This window comes from Anastrepha ludens, chromosome 2 (genome assembly GCF_028408465.1).
Source record: "Anastrepha ludens isolate Willacy chromosome 2, idAnaLude1.1, whole genome shotgun sequence".
NCBI classification, from domain to species: domain Eukaryota; kingdom Metazoa; phylum Arthropoda; class Insecta; order Diptera; family Tephritidae; genus Anastrepha; species Anastrepha ludens.
Genome location: NC_071498.1, coordinates 96,669,067 through 96,690,333, shown reverse-complemented (window position 1 = coordinate 96,690,333; position 21,267 = coordinate 96,669,067). Strand labels below are relative to the sequence as shown.

Sequence of the window (21,267 nt, the reverse complement as noted above, 5' to 3'; positions counted from 1 at the left end):
CGAAATATCGTTGGAAATAATTTTTTTATTATAATCTGATAGATAATTTCATGGCATTTATTTTTTTATATAATATCCGGCATATGTCCGCCGCGACTACGAGTTACATGGTCCATTCGATCAGTCCAATAAATCGATTGTTAAGCGCCGTGTACGGCAAGTTGCGCCATCTTGTTGGAACCAAATAATTTTTGGAAACAAAAATTCACTCAGCATCGCTCGCTATTCACCTTAACGCCAGCTCTTTTCTCATTTAGAGTGAAATAATTACCAATGATGCCGTCAATGTGTAAAATGGACGAAGTGCTCTAGGAACTTCGCAAACAGTTTTATCTATTTATTATTATTATTTTTTTTTTTTCAAGGTAAATTTCCACAATTTGGAAAAGTTGTGCTGGCGGTAAACGATTGTTGATGACTTGCCAAACCTTAATGAACAGAAATGTCAACACAGCTTGCCATTCTCAACTGTCAAACCATAGTTATCGATATCGACAGTTCTCGTTTCCACGACAGTCGGTTCTACGTTACCGAAACGACCCGGATTTATATCCGGCCAAGGACTGTCACTCCAGCAGCATTCCCGTATGTAAGTATAGGGAATGTTTATGCTTCTACAACAACAACATATCGACAGTTCTCATGCAGCTAAAAAAACGCGATACTTGGTTTATGTATGGTCATCTTTTTTAAACCAGTAAATATTCTTATTGAAACTATGAAGTGTGTTCATTTAAAATGTTTTTATACTTTTCATTTAATATAATATACAGTACGGCAAATCCAAGATGGCGGACTCAAAATCAAAAAGTTGAGCTTAGGTCATCAAATTGAACATTCAGAGATTTTTAGTGCCACTGATTATCGCCATTTTGAATTTTGAAAACTGACATCGGATTTATAGTCAGCGGTCGGCGTTTTGTTTGACGATACTGTAATCACAATTTGTCTCATTTGAATACTTGCCTTATGTGGCCCTTTTCAAAGCACCTGTACCATCGTTAAAAAATCAAGTTGCCATTGAATGAGTTTTTTTTAATTATGTATATGTATTTGTATGAATTTATTTACATGGATGCACGTATGTACATATGTAATATGCATGCTCGTCTAAAGAACTTTGAACTATAATTACTTAAACAAATCTGCTGTTTATTATGCAGATACTAGGCGATTGATGCACTCCGATAATTTTCTTTAAAGAAAACAAAAAATTATTGCTTCTTTCACCATTTACTCGGAAAGAATTACATACATACATATGTACGTATAAAATTTTAGTCTTCAATTTTTTAAAACTATTTTTTTTTTAATTAAATCTTTATTTTACATGTACATAAAAATAATATGTATGCCTTCATCTTTAACACAATAGAGGTAAATTATTTTAGCATTTTCATTTATACTTTCGTAGCAAAATATTTGTTAAAGAAGGCACTAAACCATACCGTGTGCAGGTTGCAGACATAAAACCATATCAGATTTGAGTAAGTAAAGGAAACTTCGTTACAAGGAATAACTTCAGATACTTATTCCTTTTTGAATAATAACAAATTTTTCTTAAATTTTTGCAATAATACAGAACTGATTATCTTATCTGAGTCACTTATTTACCAATTGAAACAGAGGCATAACAGTACAAATTTCCAAAAAAACGTCTTCTGCACACAGTGTTCTTTTCCGTAACAATTGATCATTTAAACTATAATTATGTACTTACTAAATATAAACACTTAACAAATAAGTCTTATTATATTTTGTATCTACATATATGTATATGTAAACCTTATATTGTTATAAAATTAAGAATAAATAATGCAAATTAAAGAAATGCAAGCCTAGTCGTTTGATCGTAATTCTAGTGAATAGTTCCTCGGCTTTCGCGCTTACTCTATTAACTACCTACATATCTATTTATGTACTTATACTAGTATCAATTAATCTTTTACCCCGTTCAGTTGGTATTAGTTGCTCATTTGTAGTCCACCACTGCTGCGGCTGCCCGTAGAAGAAGATGTACTTAACGCGAGTTGCGAAACTAGTTCGTCGTAGTCTTCTAAGGATGTTTCAAATTCCTCTAATTCTTCCACCGCTGCCTCCGGTTGTGTTTCGTTCAGTCCAAGTAGTGGAGGCGCATGATAGCAATCACGATAAAATTTCGCCAAATCATTTACATGTGAATTTGGTAAGGCAAAAGGAAAGTTCAACTCTTTGAGCAGGTTACCATCATCGGGCCGGTGCATCGGTAAATGTGTTGGCGCTGTACTGTGACGCGACGTTGTTGAGGCGGGTACAAAAAGACTTTTGATGGGTGACTGTGAGAGCGTGCCACTGTCGGTTGGCGTTTTTGTTTGTGTACCATTTTGTCCATTCTCTAAACTCTTAAACGCCATTACATTGTTGTTATTAATCGCCTTTGTATTATTGTTGGCATTATTGACCACGCCGTCGTTATTATTTTGAATGCCTTGCTCTTGTCCATTACACGAATTCGGTACTGCTGCACTGCCATCACTCTTTTTATTTAATGACTCGACTGAACCTGCAGACCCTCCGCTTTCGTGGCGTGGACGACGCAATAGCCATTCAAACGGAGGTGTTTCAGGTAAAACATAATCTTTTTCCGTCCATTGTCGCAGTTTGCCAACATCTGTGAACGCTCCTGGGCGCAATGGCTTTTCAATATCAACTACTCTTCTTTCACCATTTGCACCCGTACCTCTTTTCAACCCTGTTAAAGATACGTTTTGAGTGGGCGAAGAATCGTTACGACGAAAATGGTCAGACTTTAGCATAATTGTGTTGCCTTCACCATTTTGTGCATCTGCGGTTGTGGGTGTGATCGTCATTTTGGTACGGTAAGAAACTGACATACTCAAGGTACCAACTATCGTATTTAGCTGCCCGATTTTCACATTTTTATGGCCTTCGCCTAAAGTGTGCAACTGTGGCCTATCCACGTAAATTCGATAGTAAATACCATATGCTTCTGGACATTGACGTCGGGATAATTTGTATCCTGGAGTAGCACGCGTCAACGAGATAAGTGACTTCAGTAGAATGCCCATTCGGTTATAAATAGCGTGCGCTGCCTTCAAAGTCTGTTGCTCTGATAAAGTTGCGCCTGTACCATTTGCGACGCCGCCCTTGCCATTTTCTGCATTCTTTATGAGTACTTCACATATGTCATCTTTACAATTTTTATGACAACCAGGTAGTTGTATATCTAAAGACCACACTTCTAGCACCATTTGGTCTCCTTCCACTGTGCGCAGCGAAATCTCCACACACAGAGGCAATCGCTTTAATATACTTTGACCAGGTTCCAATGCTAACGCACGCTTCGTTTCAGCATAAATATCAGGATGATCCTGTATAACTATGTTAAACCAATCACTACCAGTAGCGAGTGGATTACATGGAGTCTGTATTTTTTCACCTAAGCGCGACTGAACAACGACTTGAGTTGACTTCAGCGCCAAAAATTTTATAAACTTCTCCACGTCCTTTTCAGCAGCATTCACATTGACACGTTGACCAGACATTTTCAAGCTTATTTTACAATGCACTTTTGATATGTTTTCGTCTGTGGGCGTGATTTTTGCAATATGCACGCAATGTACTTTCGCAATATGCAGTGTTTGCCTCTTCTGCGTATGGTAATTATACAGTCCAAAGTACGTTTTTTTCACTTAGTTCACTTCAATCACTACAACTTAAAAACTTTTCAGCTCTTTTTATTGTTTGGAATTCTTTCCTATTAAATTTTTCTGTTTGCTTTCATGTACATTCGCTATAACTGCGTTTTCTCATTATTCATTCATAAAATTGCAGCTGGCGAAATTTGCATTGATTTCAGAAAACTTATTAATTATTTCGACACTATTTAAAGATTCAAATATTTGTAACATTGTTCTCACATTATTTCAACTTCAGTTTAGACAATATTCTCTCTGAAACAAAGTATTTTTTTATTTTGCACTCAACTCGACTTTTCCAACATCTAATTCTGTCCACTTTGAATGAAACACGTAAACGATATGCGATATGAACACACGAGCGAAGATTTAACGAAGCGAGAGGCCGTCCGACGTGAAAACGAGGCGCTGGCATACGAAAATTTGTATGAAATATAAATCGCAAAAATATGAAAAGCACAACAGAATAGGATTACGACATATAACAACTCTGTGCTAGAAATCATGATTACAGTAAGCCACAGTAGATATATATAAAGTTTACATTGAAAACTTACTTACTCTTTAGAAAATTTGATAAAGTTCAATATATTTCAATTCTGCTCAAAACAACCAAAAACTACCACCTAGTATGCACAAGTACTGAAAGAAAAATATGCGATACGGGTAATGCAGATATTAGTTTTGATCACTTATGCCACGAGACAAAGGCTGGTATGAATAAAAAGTATCGGTTCTTAATAAAGTACGTAACTTGCAAAATTTTCCAAAAACCAATATGCGAATTTTTCTTAAAAAGTTGTATAGTACACTATTGTGATCGAAAATGCTACAGTTGATTTAAAATTGTAAAATGGTATGGTATGTTATGTAGCAAGCAAAAAAGTATTATAAGTAGTTATTTCAGCTTCTACACGGTATAAGTATGGCAGCGCTTATGTAAAAAAATGAAAGAAGTCGAAAAACTAGTAAGTTCATAGTAGATAGTTGATTTTTCTGTAACAAAACGCCACCACACTTTTTATAGCCTCAGCAAAAAACATACCCCTTACTTTTGAAGACACTAGAGAACGTGAATTTGCGTTCACTGAAGACACCACTACAGATTGCTCTACCAAATCTTCCTCTATTCTATCCAAAATTTTAAAAAGTTAATTAAATAAAAGCAAGGCGAAACGGAACACAGCATAGGGAAATTGTATTACTTATTTGAAGGAGGCAGTCTCCATTGCTTTCACTTTCCGTACCTCTTCACAAAAAGTAATTTCCTTTCCTCTTGTTTGTATATTATTCAGCGATGACGTCGCAACAAAACACAAGAAATTATACGCACATCCGCATAAAAACGCAAAAAGCTGTATTTGGAATATTTATATAATATTAATTAGTGCATTTACAATTTAACGCACGCCACTTTGTTTTCATTAGTTTGTTTAGTTTAAATATCACAAATCACAATATTTTCAAGCCATTTACTGAATTTTCATAAACATACAAGTTCTATTCCGTTTGTTTATTTGTTTTATATTGGAAAGGAGCCTGACGTCAATCTCGAAACATAAAAGAAGACACCACTTTCTGTACTCAATTCGCTTTGTCCCACAATCGCACAAACCAGGCAAAAATCTTAAACAAAAATACTGTAGATGTCGCTTATTATTATTTAAAAAATTTACCAAGGCGTTTGTTGCCAGTGGAGATCTCAGAATAAGAATTTATTTTATATTTTTTTGGAAAATAAAATACAAGGTATTAGAAACTTGCAAAATGTTTAGTACTTTTCGGTGCAGGATTCCGGTGGATGCCGATCGCAATGTGGACAAAGTCAACAATCTTTTTATAGAGACTGTGATGGAGCAGGAACGTCGTGTAAAGGATTTAAGAGCACAGGAAGTACAAATGACGGCTGAAAATCCGCGCATACGGGCCCAACAAGAAACTACAGATATTTCAATAGAATTAAAAGCACAAAAGGTTCAAGATTTTTTAGATAAGAAAAAGCGCCAGCAGCTTCGACAGAATAATTCGGAGTTACGCCAGTTGGAGAAGCAACTGAAAGCGGCATTTATATCAAAACAACTTGCAGAACAAAGGATAGCAACGGAAAAGCTCAAGGAGGAGCAAATGAAACTAAAGCGCTTAGAAAATATTGAATTTGAAAAAGAACGACTTCGTTGCAAAGAAGATCTCATAGAATCTGAAAGAAATGAATTGAAAAAGAAGGAAGAAATTCGTAACATTCTTTTGAGTCAAATGGCTGAAACACAGCAAAGACGAAAAGATGAATATACTGAAGTGCTAAAGGAAAAGGATGAGATGCAAAAATTATTGCAGAAATACAAGGTCGAGCATGATACAGAATTATTAGAATTGGAGCGAAGGAAACAAAATGCCAAAGAGGAAATGGAGGAGTTTAAACGTAAACAAGAGGAATGGAAATTAGCACAAATTTCAGAAAAAGTTGACGAAGCCGAACGTTTCCAAGAGATGATAAAGGAACGCGAGGAGAAGAATTTACAAACTAAATTGGAGAGACAGATGCAGCTACAAAAGAGGGCTGAATTGAGTGATCGTATTGGACAGCATTTGTTCGAAGTCGAAGTAAGTATTTCATTATTTGGCTAAATTTTAATATTATATTTTCAATTATGTCCACATTATAGAATGAGAAAAGAAAACGCGAAAACTTATTGCTTGATTTGTTGGTGGAGGAGCGTAACACAAATGAGGATATAAGATATAAACAAAACCTTGAAAAGCAATATAATGACCGAATACAAATGCGTGTGGAATTTGAACGTTATCGTAATGACCAAGAACGTCGCAAACTTGAGCGGGAGAAAAATGAAGATGCTATCTTCCTTGCTGAGATGCGAAAACAATTGGCAGAACGTGATAAGTTGGATCAATTAGCGGATGAAAAGCGTCGCTTAAAGATAAAAGAACATGGTCGTGCCATTCAGGAAATGATTGAGTTGCGCCGACAAAAACGAGCTACTGATGCTGCAGAAGATATTAAATGGCATGAATACTTGATCAACGAAGAACGAAAACGGTGAGTGCCTTGCACTTTCATTTGATAAAACAGAAAAAAATTATTAAATTAACCAATTTTTAGAATGGAAATGGTTGAAAAGGAGCGCCTACAAATGCTGAAAAATGCTCCGGCCGATGTTTTGCGCTATCTGCCTTCGGGTGTGCTAAAAGATACAGACCGAAAAGTGCTTGGTATTTCTAGCCAAAAATAGACATAGTTTTTGTCAACTTCTATATTGTTTTTCTGTTGTGATTTTAAACGTAAATTCATGTGTACTCGTCCCGTATAAAAAAAGTTTAGTAGGCATATTTGATATTTTGGCGAATTTCCCTATGATATTTAGTCAAGGCGAAACGATTAAAGGTGGTGTTGGTAAATCAGCTGATTTGTTTTTTTTTTTCTCTCTTTCGCTGTGTCCATGTAGCTGTCAGCACGGAATACAACAAGGCGAATTAATTTTTTTGTTTTCTACTTCCCCAATACCTTGCTGTGACAATCAAACGTACAAAACATTGTAATTGTTGGTCTAGTGCCACCACCTGCGCCTTTGTATTTAGTGAACCTTTTTTTTATTTCCCCATTCTTCATTTTCCTGGCCGCCATGAAAAAGCTTCTGGCAAATACAATATAAAACTATTGGTCTAGGAACAAGAGAAGTGCTAAAGAAAACTGCTTCAAACCACAAGTACGGAAAACCCAACAAAAAACTATTCACTTTACGACAGCCGAGAAAATAACCATAAAATTTTAGTTTCGTTGTCATTCGGCTCCTTCAAAAAAACTAAAACAAAATTCCTCATAACTTAAAAATGAATAGAACAAAAAATGTGTAGCAAGTGGCTAAAGAAAGAAGTTAAGTAGCAACAAATTTTATTTAAATAAAATAGTTTTTTCTTAAGCTTCAAACAAACGGTTGATTTATTTATTTACATACAAATTTTTCACTTCACCAAATAGTGTTAACATGTTACCAATCATCACGAAAACGATGCTAATTCTTTACTTAGAACAAAATGTGTGATCATGTAGTTATATAGGATATTTGTTTAAGAGCTTGAGAATTTAAAATCATAATACAAAACAGAAATAAAAAATAATAAATTTTTTTTATAATCTACTAGAAAATTTCATGGCATTTGTGTTTTGAATATGATATCCAGCATATCTCCGCCGCGGCTACGAGTTAGATAATCCATTTGATCAGACCAATTGTTGACTACTTTTTCCAAAAAATCTGACCGTATGGTGTTATTGGGACTTGAATATTACAATAGTGGCGCCGTTTTGTTGGAACCAAATGTCGTCGATGTTAAGCTGATTAATTTTTGGGAATAAAAATTCAATAGCATGGCTCGATAGCGCTCACCATTCACCGTAATGGTGAAATTTGAAAGAAATAAGGACCGATGACGCCGCCAGTGCACTATGGACTTCACGAACAGATTTAGTTTTTTCAAAATAAATGTTCACAATATGAAAAAGTTTTTCAGGCGTTAAACGATTCATGATGACACTTGCCAAATCTTACTGAACAGAAATTTTTACACAGTTTACCATTCTCAGCTGTCAAATCATACTTATCGATATCGATAGTTATCATTCAGCTAAAAAACACCGATAAAATATTAGCTATATTGATTATTAATACCTATAACGAAGTAGTGAATGCCCCAAGTTTAATTTCATAGTGAATGGAAATATTTTATTTTGAGTCAAATGAGCAGCTGTTTTAAGTCTTATTAGAACTTGTCCTCGGTAAAGAAGAAGAATCCCCAATTATTTTATTTGCACGTGTGTATTAAATTATTATAGTTTTGTTTCGGTTCAAACATATTCATAATTTCGATGCCTCCTATACGTAAAAATAAGGCAAAAAATTCCGGCAGGCCAATGCCGAAACAATCTTCGGAGTCACAAGTGGTGGTTTCTGGACAAGTAAGTTTGTTATTTACCCTTTACGCTACAAAAATGTCAATAAATATTATGCGTAGTAACTTCATATGTTGTTAAAACTGTTTGGCTCACATTATTACAGTTAGGCAAGAAACTAAAAAAACAGCAAGAGAAGAATGATAATAAACGCGGAATTGTATTCATTAAACATTTACCACATGGGTTTTTCGAAGAGCAATTGAAGAACTACTTTGAGCAGTTCGGCGCAGTCACACGCTTGCGGCTAGGACGCTCGCGTCGTACTGGAGGCAGCAAAGGATACGCCTTTGTAGAATTTGCATATCCAGAAGTGGCAGAGGTGGCTGCAGAGACCATGGATAATTATCTTATGTTTAAGAAAGTTGTTAAAGCCGCTTATATACCCCCAGAAAAACAATTATACAATTACTTCAAAACATCGGTGCGCAAAGTTAAAAACAAGGTAATGAAATAATAAAAATTATTATTATTATAAATAGTATTTAAGCTCGTCTGTGAATTTACAGGCTGGCAGAGATATATATGTTTCCCATAAAACAGCAGCTATACAACGCAAGGTAAAGCAAATGAATAATTGGTCCGATAAAAATTATCAAAAACGTGCATTGAAAAAATTGGAAAAGGTAAAAAAACTAAATGAGAAGTATGCTCACTTGGGCATTGACTTTTCCAAGGTGTTTATTGAACCAAATAAAATTGTAAAGGAAAATGATAGTGAGACAAAATCTACAAAAGTTAATGAAGAAAACTCCACAGCAATAACTAGTAAAAAAAAATCAAAAGGTGCTATAGGCGATGCAAATAAAAAGTCGAAAAAATCCAAAGATTTAGAACTACAAGACCTACTAGGCAACACAATAAATGATGATTCGGAAGACGAAGATTACGTTGCTTCATCACAAAGTGGCAATGAAAGTGTTGAGGAAAATGATAGCGACGATGGAGATCACACTGATGGAGTCTCGACAAGCTCAGATGAAGAAACATATGGGTTTACTAACGACTCGGAAGATGAAGAAAACAGCAGCAAAGCACAGTTACGAAAAAATACAAAAAAAGAGGCTATTCCCTTTAGCAAGTCCGTAAAAGCCCCAAAAGTTGATCCTTTGGAAAAGTTAATCAAAAGGAAGCCTCTGAGTGGAGCTGTGCAGAAGGCCAAGAAAGCACTTAAACCAACTGTTGCAAAGAAAACTCAAAAGAGTATCGCACAAGTAACGGCCGCAAAAGAAATACTAAAAACGATGCCTTCAAAAAAAGTGAAAACGGTGGGATTAAAATCCAAGTCATCCAAAACACAAAAGATTAGAAAATAGCTTATTTTTAACTTGCATACGTTTTATTTTCCATCTAAATTTATACAAATATTAATAATACATAAATATGTTTAAACTGTTAAATAACCATTTGAGTGTTCGTTTGTTGAAATTCAACCGTATTTTGAGCTTGGGACTCCAATTTAAGACGCTTCCATTTCATGCGTCTGTTTTGAAACCACACCTTAACCTAAAAGTAAAACAAATTAATTCAATAACTCTCTATTGGATTTAGGAAAGCGTTTTCACCTGACGTTCTGTCAAGTCTAAAGCGACAGCTATTTCGTATCTTCTGAGGCGTGTTAAATAGTTTGAATGCACAAATTCTGCTTCTAATTCTCTTATTTGTTCTTTGGTGAACGCAGTTCTCTCTTTTCGATTTCCAGCAACATTAGGAACATTCAAAATTGTTGATACTTCATCCAGTGTAACGTCTAAAGTTGAAAGAATCGGAACTTAGAATTATTATAAATTATACAATGGAACAAAATTGTTTAACATGTACTTAAATACTCATATGTGGGTGTAAATAGATGTACAAGGTTTTTAACTGAATGTTGAAACGGCAGTCTACGGACTTATATCAGGTCAATGATAAACGCTGAAATAACAACAGTTGGTCGAGAAAAACCCAAGTTATTCTGGTACGTAGAGACGATTTACATATGTGGTGCAATTCCTGGTACTGTGGTTAGGTGTTTTAGATGGCAACACTTAGTGGAACACCAACCTAGACAGGACTTAGTAAAGACGCCACAAAAACGGTGTCGGACACAAAGAATGAGATTGCAGATGGCGCTTAATAGGGATTTGTAAACTGTTACAACAACAACTAAAAGTTTTGAGAGATATAGTGTGGTGCTGCCAGAGGCTCAACTGTGGTCAAATTCAGAAAATGAGCCCGGCAAACACTGTTTTCGCATTTTCACGGATGACTCCAGGACCGACCACGGCTCCGGCTCTGGGGTCTACGAGGAATCCAGCGAGACAAAACTGCACTTTGCTCCTGGAATGAATGCATCTGTGTTTCAAGCGGAGGTGTATGCTGTTCAAGAAGCGATGAACTTTGTTGTGGAAAACATATTTATGTGTCTGCAACTACAGGCAAGCTGCGCTCATGGCCTTAGACAGCCCCCGAACCACTTCAAGGGTAGTCGAGTCCTATAAATCCAGGCTGAACTATGTATGTCGGCAGGTATAATAGCCTAACGCTAACATGGGTCCCGGGACACGTGGATATCGCGGGTAACGAGATCTCTGACCCTTTAGCCAAACTGGGCTCTGAGGCCAACTTTCTTAGCCCGGAGCCCGTTCTGCCACTCCCTTCTGCAGCCATCAAAGCCACGGTTAGCAAACGGGTTACTCTAACCCACAAGCGAGCTTGACAGGCTAAGAGAGGCTGCAGATGGGCAAAGCTGATGCTACCTGTCATGTCCAACCGACTGTCGCAGTTCCTCCTGTCACTAAACAGAGGGGACTGTAGGAGGCTAGTTGGACTGATGACGGGCCACTTTCTATGGGCAAAGCACATGGAAAAGGTGAGCATCTCAGACAGTGTCACTTTATGAGGTTTGCCCTTCGATCTCATGGTTTTTTGTGCTCTCTACTCATCATAGTACCTCATCCAAGCCAAGTTCCCCTTATTAAACTCAGGATAGAGTTGGGTTGGATTGATCGTATATGCCTTTCCTCTGGCTACAATTGACCAAGATGTCTCAACCTTCTCCGCGCTATAGCGCTGTATTCCAGGAGAAGGTGCATTGAAGTTTGTTTGTTTGTTTGCTAACAGTAATAGAATCCCCGCCAGTGTAGGGCATATCACCGGTCATCTTCGTCTAGCTCATCTTAAGGTAGACCCAGGAAACATGCTGTTTCGACGGGTTGGGTCCAGAGGGAGAGGGGTGTTAGATGAGTCTGTTTGTGAGGGCATGCCGGACATATGTTTGGTATGTCGGGGTCGATTCTGGATAAGTAGGAGTTTAACCTGCTACAGTATCCAGAACGTAATTGTGCCAGTGTTACACGTGTCTTACGAGGAAGCTGGAGCTCTTCATCTGCTATAGGTGGTAGTTGGACTCCGATTACGGCATTCACCGGACGGGAGCTTAAGAAGGTGGTGACGGTCTCCTGGTGAATGCCGTTTATTGACTGTCTAAACACTGTCAGGTCTAGTAGATTTCGGTCAGTTTTGTCCTGGATTTCGTCGGCGTAGTTTAAGAGGTGTCTCCTGACGTGCCTGGGAGGCGGCTCAGGCTCAAACAGGTGTCTGCAGGCGTGAAACCTGCGGGTAACATCCTAGCAGGAACTGCTTGCTGAGCAGTTTGTTATGCTCCATTACTAGGAGCATGTGTGCTTCGTTGTGAAGGTGTTGAACAGGGGACATCAGGAGGCTGTCCGAAAGGCAGTATTTTGGCATATCTGTAGCTTTATACACTGCGTCTTACTAGTTCCAGGCGACCAGACAGGCGCAGCATAGTTCAGAACCGGCCGACCAATTGCCTTAAATGTCGATAGCAACAGTTCTTTGTCTTTGCCCCAAGTGCTGCCGGCAAGCGATTTGAGGACCTTGTTGCGATTTTGGACTTTAGTGGCAATTGCGGTTGTGTGCGATGAGAAGGAGAGCAAACTGTCGAAGGTTACACCTAAAATTTTGGGGTTGTTTACCGTCGGAATTGGTGTGTCGTCGACTTTTACCTTAAGGGACAGCTTGACCTCCTTTGTCCAGGTGGTAAAGAAGGTCGCCGTGGACTTAGTGGGGGAAAGTTGGAGATTCCTCGCAGTGAAAAAACGAGAAAGGTCGGTGAGGTAGTTGTTCACTTTGGAAAACAGGCCATCGATGTGATTGCCCGACGCCATTATCGTACAGTCGTCAGGGTATGAGACAAGGGGACTCCCACTAGTGGTTAGGGGAGCTTCGAGATGTAGAAGTTGAACAGCAAAGGAGAAAGGACACCACCCTGTGGTACACCTTGCTTAATCTTCCTCTGCTTTGATGTTTGATCTCGAAAAATCACTGACGAGTGACGAGCGCTCAGGTAGTTTGCGGACCACCTCTTCAGCCCTGGCGGGAGTGTCGACTGATAAATATCATCTAGTAGCGTGGAATGGCTGACTGTGTTGAAAGCCTTCTTCAGGTCCAACGTTACTAGGACAGTCCTCTCGCAGGGGCGGTTTTGGTTGAGCCCGCGGTTTATCTGGGCGTTTATGGCGGTGAGTGCAGTGGTGGTGCTATGCACTCGTCGGAAGCCGTGCTGATGTGAGGCTGGGGCCAGGTGTTTCGTGAAGAGTGGGAGTAGGACGGCTTCAAGTGTCTTCACTACTGGGGAAAGGACTCTCCCTGCTTCCACTTGTCAGGGATGATGATAGTGGCCAAGGACAGATTGAAAACCCTTGTAAAAAATCCTACTCCCAATGGTCGCAGGTGCTTCAGCACCAGCGCGTTTAGTCCGTCAGGGCCAATGGCTTTTGATGTTTTAGATTTATTGATGGCCCCTGAACCTCATCACCGGAGAAAGCAAGTGGCGCATTGTCGTTCGTCAGTTTGTGCAGCCTTCTGGTAACACGACGCTTGGATCTGTCCGCCGGAGGATGCAGTATAAAAAGTCGGCTAAAGTAGCTCGCGCATCTCTTCGGGTCGGACGAAGTGCAACCGTTGAAGGTGATAGCCACCTTGACGTTGTGCTTCGCCGGGTTCGACAGGGGCCTAACGGAGGACCAGAGCTTATTCACCCCAGAGGTGAGGTTACAGGTCTTCAAGTGCTCAACCTATTTAGTCCGCTTGTGTTGATCTACCAGTTGCCAGATCTCCAAATTGAGGTCCCTTATGCGGGGATCCCCGGGATCGACCTGGCGCAGGTGGTCACGTTCGCTTGCCAAGATGGCTGCTTCGGCTGGGAAATGAGGACGAATGTCCTTAAACCTTCCAGATGGAATGAAGCGAGCCGCAGCAGCTGTAAGCACCTTGTGGAATGCGCATTCGCCTGCGCGCAAATCGGTGGGGATGGGAAGAGCGGCGAAGGTGTATCCAGTGAATTCCGTTAAGCCGGCCCAATTAACTTTTTTTAAGTTAAAATAGGACCGGTGGTTCGCGGAAACAAAGTCGGCAGGTCTCTCAATCGAGACGATAATGGGCAAGTGGTATGATGCAAGCTATAGTATAGGTCGCCACGTTAGCTATTTATGAGACCCGCGCTAGCTATTGTTAGATCAGGCGAGCTGCTGCAATTGCAAACTACCCTGGTGGGGGGGCGTCGTCGTTCACAGTACTGAATGTCGAATCGTCTATTTGCTCTGCCAATTGCAGTCACCTACTATCGTTTGGCAGGCTTGAATGCCAATGATCATTATGCGCATTGAAGTCACCTACAACCACCAACCGGTTTTCCCCTCTGATGAGCGCACCTATATCAGGGTGATATCCTGCCGGGCAGCAGGTGACAGGGGGTATATAAACATTAAATATTTCGAGCTCGGAATCGTCTGTCCGGACAGCTATGCCTTCATCAATGAGACGATACTGCACTGTGTGGTGGACTATAAACGCTAGGCCACCACCATTGTCTCGCTCGCGATCGTGTCTGTGCACGTTATAGCCATCCCTGGTGATCAGAGAGAGTTGCAGTTGAATTGCAGAAGCTTGAAGCTTCTTGGTAAGGTCGTTGTAACTCGGAGAGTGAGGGACGCGTGGGGTTGCGTACGTTGGCCTGCTGTGCAATCCGCTGTAGTTGTTTCGGCCTGATGATGGTGAGCGGCCGCGCCACAGGGGCGGTTGCGGGTGCAGAGCTCTGCAGCAGGGGGCAACGTAGTCAATTGTCCACTCACGGGTGGTGTGCAGGCCGGAACATCTCCGAAAATGGCACCAGCCATTGCAAGAATTGCATTTGACTGATACCAGATTCCGAGGTATTACGGTCTGACATACGGAACAGACTGTGCGGGGGGACAAGAGCAGCTGGTTTGTCCCCGCACTGGGGTTCGAGCAGGAGGGAAGGGGATGGGTTAAGTCGGGGGAGTTGTGTTGCTCCGATAAGCTCCTGGAGGTGTGGGTTGTGGTGGCGGTTGGTGATACCGACCTATCAGGGGAAGTAGTAGCCGTGGTGGCATCAGACGCCTACTGGCGGGAGCAACACGAGGCCTCATACCGTGTGGGCCACTCCCTATGAGTCTTAAGGCCTGAACAGGTCTTAAGGTGGATCCACCAGTGGCACTTATTGCACCTAACCGAGGTGGAGCCGTTTATGGCAGACGCAGCAATAGAATACTTCTGGCCCAGGGTTGGATTCAATTCCAGCCCTGAGCGGAAGCATTTGGAGTAAGGTTGCTGCAAGGAGTTGGTCCTGTGACGTAAGGGGAGGGGTGATGACAGATGACTACGCAGTCTGCAGTGGCCTGTGAGGACGCTCGTGAGCATTCTCAGATTATCCTTCGGGAGGGTGATGAGTTTTTTAAACCTCTTTCGGTTGTATCTTCTCAGTAAGTATTTCGCCTGGTGTAGCCCCATAGTTTGATGCCAGCATACCACCCTTAGCCCTAGCTCTTCACTCCTAAGCTTCTCCTTGATGGTGTGTTGTCCCATGCCAAGAAAGGGTTCGGCTCTTATTTAAGGCGAGACCGCAGCCCCTCTCACCAATGCGTCCGCTACTTCGTTCCCACTTACACTCCTGTGTCCTGGAACCCAAATTAGCCGGATGCAAATGTGCATTCCTAGTAGATTAAGTTTCTCGATACACTCAAGTAACAACGAGGATTTGATCTTACAGGACGATAGGGCCATGGGTGTCGGTGTCACTCAGAATGGCGATGCGCTAATTCCGGATATTCGGAATGAATTCTGGATAAGTATCCGGCCAAGTGGTGGCCGGGTATCGAATTTCTGAACCATGTCAGTTTATTCGGTCTCTCCGGAAACATTCCAGGAAAATCTACTTATAGAGAACTTTGGAACCTTTAGCAGGGGAAATCCATCTGGTTTTCGTCGACAAAATGTATGGATCATAGTTTACACGATGTCTGCCGAGAACCTTGCAAATCGCCTGTATTGTGTTCGCGATGAAAACTATCGAATATTACCGCCAGTAACTTGGGATTATTCAAAGTTAAGATATACGTATTAGTGGTGTTAATGTTACGATAAAGTAAACAAAAATTCAATAGAAGGGAGTGTGAGTATGAGATCAACGAAATCTACACATGTATCCAGTGAAGCTTCGAAATATGGTTAATATACAAATACAGAATCGGTTGTCGTTTTAATATACGAGGTGAGGTGAAATATTTGAAATAATTTAATTTAATTATTATTCTAATACATTTCCCATTTTTACTTAATAATCAACTACTAGGTAATATGTCTTCTGCCTTTTGGCATCTCTTACTCTTATGAGATTGTCTAATATTATTTATTTTATGGGCTCTGGTGTAAATGTTTATTAAAAAGGGTTTTGATCCGTAGAGGAAGTTGGTTCATGAAGAGCGAGAACCCTATGCGAAACCAATTATCATTGTACCTGCTACCCTAATGAAGGATGATCAAAAACACATTGAAAAGACATCGTACAGTTCTATGTATCGCGAATAAAAGAGTTCTGTGTAATAGAGCTGATACACTTAATATAAATTTTTATGGAAAAAATGTATGTAGCAACATCTCTTGGAAGAACACACCAAGTTTCAGCCAGATCAATATATTTCTTTGTGTTTGAAACGAGGAAGTCGAGTGCTTTTCCTTTTTCATTACGACCACACACCAGCTCACGGCTCAAGAGTTGTGGTCGCAAAATTAATGTGAATAAGGTTCCAACTCGTTTCACATCCCACCCTATTCTCCAGACTTGGCTCCCTCGGATCCCTCGGACTACTATTTGAATAAATGGCTGGCGGGAAAACGATTTTATTCAAACGAGGAGGTGATTACAGAAACGAATGACTTTTTCTCATACTTGGACTAATCCGAATCGAAATTCCGAAATCGAAAGGGTTCCACAAACTATAACAGCGTTGGACGAAGTGTATATGCCTAAAAGGAGACCAGGTCGAAAAATAAAAAAGGTTTACCCCAAACAATTAAGTAGTTTTTATTTTTGCAAGGACTTTTCAACCGGTCCTCGTACATATAAATATTTTGCGGATATATCCTACAGTAGTTTTCCGTCGGCAGATGACATCCTGTTGAGATGAACTATTATTATATTAAAAAGATGTTAATATATACATACGACACTAAGTGGCAGTGGCGTAAAATTTGTTAACTTAGACTTTCACCATATAAAATTTCCAATACCTCAAGATAAGAAAAATGATCTCTTTGAGGTTCGGTAATGGCTTAATTCTAATAGCCAGCTAGGATTTACACAATTTAGGATCTTTCCTTACGGCTACGAAACTCATTTAAAGCAATATCTGTCTATGTCGAAGACAGCGGAGAAGAGCTTTTCTAAATCCCTAACGGCATGAACTACGTCGGTGAGAATAGGTGGATAGATAACAGTTTACGTGCAGTGCAGCGACATCCAAGCTGCGTTAACCATTTATAAATTCACCTCTTCATACTGTTTCCACTCTTTCCACTAAATAATCCCAATAGAACTCGCTTATTTGGTCATCGACATCGAAGCTGTTGAAAATAGAGGAAAAGGCATAACTGGGAAGAGCCGTAGATGGGCTAAGCTCATGGTGCCTTTAATTTTAGTAATTGAAATATATCTGTATTCACCGATTGTGACCATTTCACCTTTCTCATTGAAGAAGATGAGGCAGCGATGCACTTTCTGTGCGCCTGTTCTACCATCACTAGGGTTAGGTACGCATATTTTGGAAGAAAATTGATGAGAGACTAATAGTAATTTCGATTTTCCGAAATAATGTTTGTTTTTCATTGCCTCCAACGCTTTTCGTGTTCGATTTTAAGTAAGCGTAGAAGCGTAATCGGTAAGAAAATTGTGTGTTCGATTCTAAAAATGCCAGGTGAATCTCCTCCCTTGAGAAGTTTCGGCTGCCTTGACTACTTAAAACGTTAATATTAAGAAATACGTGTGCCAGTCAAAGGTAGACATTGGCAGTGTTTTGTGCTCATTTCTGAGTAGGCAAGAAACATGACTTTGTATAGAGTTGAGTGCGATATTGAAGGGCAAAATTTGTTCGTAGAAACGAAAACACCAAAAGATCTCAGCTCCTTAACATACAAAACTCTATTCTGATTTGTTCGTAAGCCGAACCGATTTTAAACAGGCTAAACTTCTACTTCAATTTGTAGTATGCGCCTTGACACGTTACACAAGTAGAGAAACTTACTGGAGAAGCTGTTACACGAGAAGCTTTTCCATGGCAGAAGCCCATCATTCAAAAACCCAAGATAAAGTGATAGTTTTGTAACGAAATCCTTAAGACCAAAGAGTCTAACTTCTTTGAGATTATCAGCCATGAAATCAGTATGAACACTCGGAAGGGTACTCAAGTGACTAAACAACCTTTGAGGAGTATGTAAAGTATTCAAGAAGAAAATGGTGCAGCTACCCTTTTTAGTTATCCAAGGTAGGTTGGTATTGAAGTATGTCAATAACAACGCACACCTCCAACTTAAGGGTGTTTTTCAAAAAATTTAAAAAAACAATATCTCTAACAGAAAAATTTTGAAAAAGATAACTTATTAATGAAACCCTCTGAAACTTGTTTCACGAGTCGGACAAACACTTTTTATTTTTAAGACTAAACTTCCGTTGGTCCATCTGATGTTACATTTTCATTAACTCTTTAATCATTTTCTATAGGTATATTTCATCCCGAACAGCCAGCCTAAATTAAATTTTTCCGAAAAGTTCGACCCTGGCCGAATTTAGCACTTCCCTATTTCACACCTTATTTTCACACAGACACCTACTTCACGCTAAACGAAGTCCAGGAAATTCAGTATTATTCCTCCGCGGAACGAAATGGATGGCTTTACACTCCATCAACGTTTCGAAATATTTAAAACCTACTCACAAACTCACAAAAGGATGCTGTACTGACAAAAGATTCGAGGTATATTCAGGATTATTTCTGCTTTTGCCGAAAAGAAAACACATCGAATTATTTGCTTCGAGGTACATTCAAGATTATTTCTGCTTGAATCGAATTATTTGCCTAAAGGTTCAATACTCGCTTAGAAAATTAAGGCTTCGTTAACAGTTTTTTGATGGGCTTGTAGCATCAGGAAAATTATGCGATTTATATTATCGAATCATACCCTCATTTTACTCAAATCCACTAAAAACATATGCCGAGTATTTAAAGTTCGGTCCCGAACGAACTTCAGCACTTACCTTCAATATGAGTTTTGAATCCAGTCACACATCTAGGCTTTGTAGTCGCTGTCAGTTGAAGTTCGCAGCATTTGGCATCAATTGAAGGGTTATTTGAATTTGAAAGAAAATTTTGCATATTTAATATACAAGGATGATCTGGTGTGGTGGAATTATTCCATTCTGTCGAGATTTTCGGTTCAGCAGAATGACCGTTGTTGGTTAAACGCGAATAGCTTTGATTAAAACAGTCAAAACAATTACGAATTTTGATCGAATCTTGAATGCTTATATTATTGTCATAGTAATTCGATTGTGTGGTCTTAATATCAAAGTTGTAACAACTGCAATTATAAAATGACTCTATTTCGGTCGAAGAAAAGTCGATATGCGTAAACGATCGCGTAGGTAAGTTATTAGTGCTCATTATTAAACCTTAGTTTTCCGACGGCCAAAGTATGACTAAAGACATCTTGGAATCGTTAAGAAGTTTGCATCAAATGCGATCTCAACAATTTGTTGCTCATCGAAAGCGATGATCACTCCTTATTGGCTGATGTACGACATATAACTCAACTGTGATTGGTCGCATAGTTGCGCTTATACACATATATATGTGCATATATATACGAGTATATGTACACCCATTCATGTATACATAACTAGATTTTGTAAAAGCATATGGTTTTCCACTTAATGTGTTTACTATATTTGTATCCAGGCATACTTATGTACATACATATGTACGTATGGATTTTTATATTGGTAATTCCGGTCAAAATTTATGAACTGTTATGACAACACTCACAACACTTTTGCATTTTGTTTTGCTAAGGCATAATGCGGGACAAAAAGGAAGTTGTGAACAAAAATTCAAGTGCATTGTGGCAGTGGGAGATGCGCCGCAATGCAACTGTGTAATAAAAATAAGAGTGTGGACATACAAACTTTCATATATACTATGCACATATCTGTGTTCATTCTTTACTGACTATGCCACTTTCAAAGCAATTCATTTATCACCATTTGTCATCTTTCTATTGCTTGCATAATTACACTTTGACTGGGTACTTAGATGGCGGCTGTGCTGCTCTTCTTCGACGCACTTACATATCTAAATAGTTGCATGTGGATATGCGTGCACACTAGGATGGACCAAAAAATTATTTCCGTAATGCTACATCTATTTTTTATTTAATACTAGCTGTACCCTGCGCACGTTGCTACGCCAACAACTAAAATAAATTTAAGAAAAATAACTTTAAAGAAAAATCAGTATTTGCGTACAGATTCAATTCATTTTTTCATTCATTCTAAACCATTTTATTGATTTTGTTTATTTCGAAAAAATCGGTTGAACGGCAGAAGTTGCTATTCTGCAGCGCCACCTGGTGGCGAGTGGCAGCAATGAACATATTCTACAAACCTTCTCAGTGGAAAAATACATACATATATATACCAATTTTTATAATAATCGGTCCAGTCGTTTTTGAGTTCATCGACAGACAAACATTCATTTTTATATATAATATAAAGATTTACTCATGCCATCTTTATGCCTTGAATATGACCATTGAATACGAACGGAAAAATTTCACTTTGCAGCAAATTTGGTATCTAAAACATGTTTACGGATCGATATTATTTAATCTCCTAAACTGCGAAAAAATGATACTCTATGCTTTATTTAAAAAACGAATTCACTATTTTCCATGAGAACTATGAAACCAGCCAAAATTTAAAAAATTGTTAAAATTATATATTTATCTTGTATGTTTTTGCACAATTGTGAAGGTAAATGAAGAGAGGATATTAAATAATGTCGATCTGAAAACATTTTATACCAAATTTGCTGAAAAGAGCATTTTTCTCCATGTGAATTCAATGGTAATTTTCATGGCATAAGCGCCCCGGGTAAATATCATCAAGGAAAACAATTCATCCTAATGTACACAGTATGAAAGTGAGAGTCGGAAAATGATCCCACATACATACATACATATACATAT

The 21,267-nt window shown here is 39.1% G+C and overlaps 4 protein-coding genes across 4 annotated transcripts; 2 read left to right on the top strand and 2 right to left on the bottom strand.

The window, feature by feature from the left end:
• Positions 1-1,025: 1,025 nt before the first annotated feature.
• On the bottom strand, positions 1,026-4,086 carry LOC128854828 (autophagy-related protein 13 homolog). The gene has a single exon (XM_054089241.1). The coding sequence runs from the start codon at positions 3,543-3,545 to the stop codon at positions 1,965-1,967; it is 1,581 nt and encodes a 526-aa protein (XP_053945216.1). The 5' UTR covers positions 3,546-4,086; the 3' UTR covers positions 1,026-1,964.
• Positions 4,087-5,351: 1,265 nt separating this feature from the next.
• LOC128854829 (meiosis-specific nuclear structural protein 1) lies at positions 5,352-7,115 on the top strand. Its single transcript, XM_054089242.1, has 3 exons — positions 5,352-6,299; positions 6,362-6,753; positions 6,817-7,115. Exons 1-3 carry the CDS (start codon positions 5,466-5,468, stop codon positions 6,944-6,946), a joined length of 1,356 nt encoding a protein of 451 aa, XP_053945217.1. The 5' UTR covers positions 5,352-5,465; the 3' UTR covers positions 6,947-7,115.
• A 1,343-nt stretch (positions 7,116-8,458) lies between these two features.
• Positions 8,459-10,067, top strand: LOC128854830 (MKI67 FHA domain-interacting nucleolar phosphoprotein). Its single transcript, XM_054089243.1, has 3 exons — positions 8,459-8,670; positions 8,771-9,109; positions 9,174-10,067. The coding sequence occupies exons 1-3, from the start codon at positions 8,581-8,583 to the stop codon at positions 9,978-9,980; spliced, it is 1,236 nt and encodes a 411-aa protein (XP_053945218.1). The 5' UTR covers positions 8,459-8,580; the 3' UTR covers positions 9,981-10,067.
• LOC128854831 (homeobox protein Hox-B4) lies at positions 10,060-19,867 on the bottom strand. Its single transcript, XM_054089244.1, has 3 exons — positions 19,280-19,867; positions 10,230-10,414; positions 10,060-10,170 (listed from the first exon to the last, which is right to left on the bottom strand). The coding sequence occupies exons 1-3, from the start codon at positions 19,683-19,685 to the stop codon at positions 10,060-10,062; spliced, it is 702 nt and encodes a 233-aa protein (XP_053945219.1). The 5' UTR covers positions 19,686-19,867.
• Between the last annotated feature and the right edge of the window lie 1,400 nt (positions 19,868-21,267).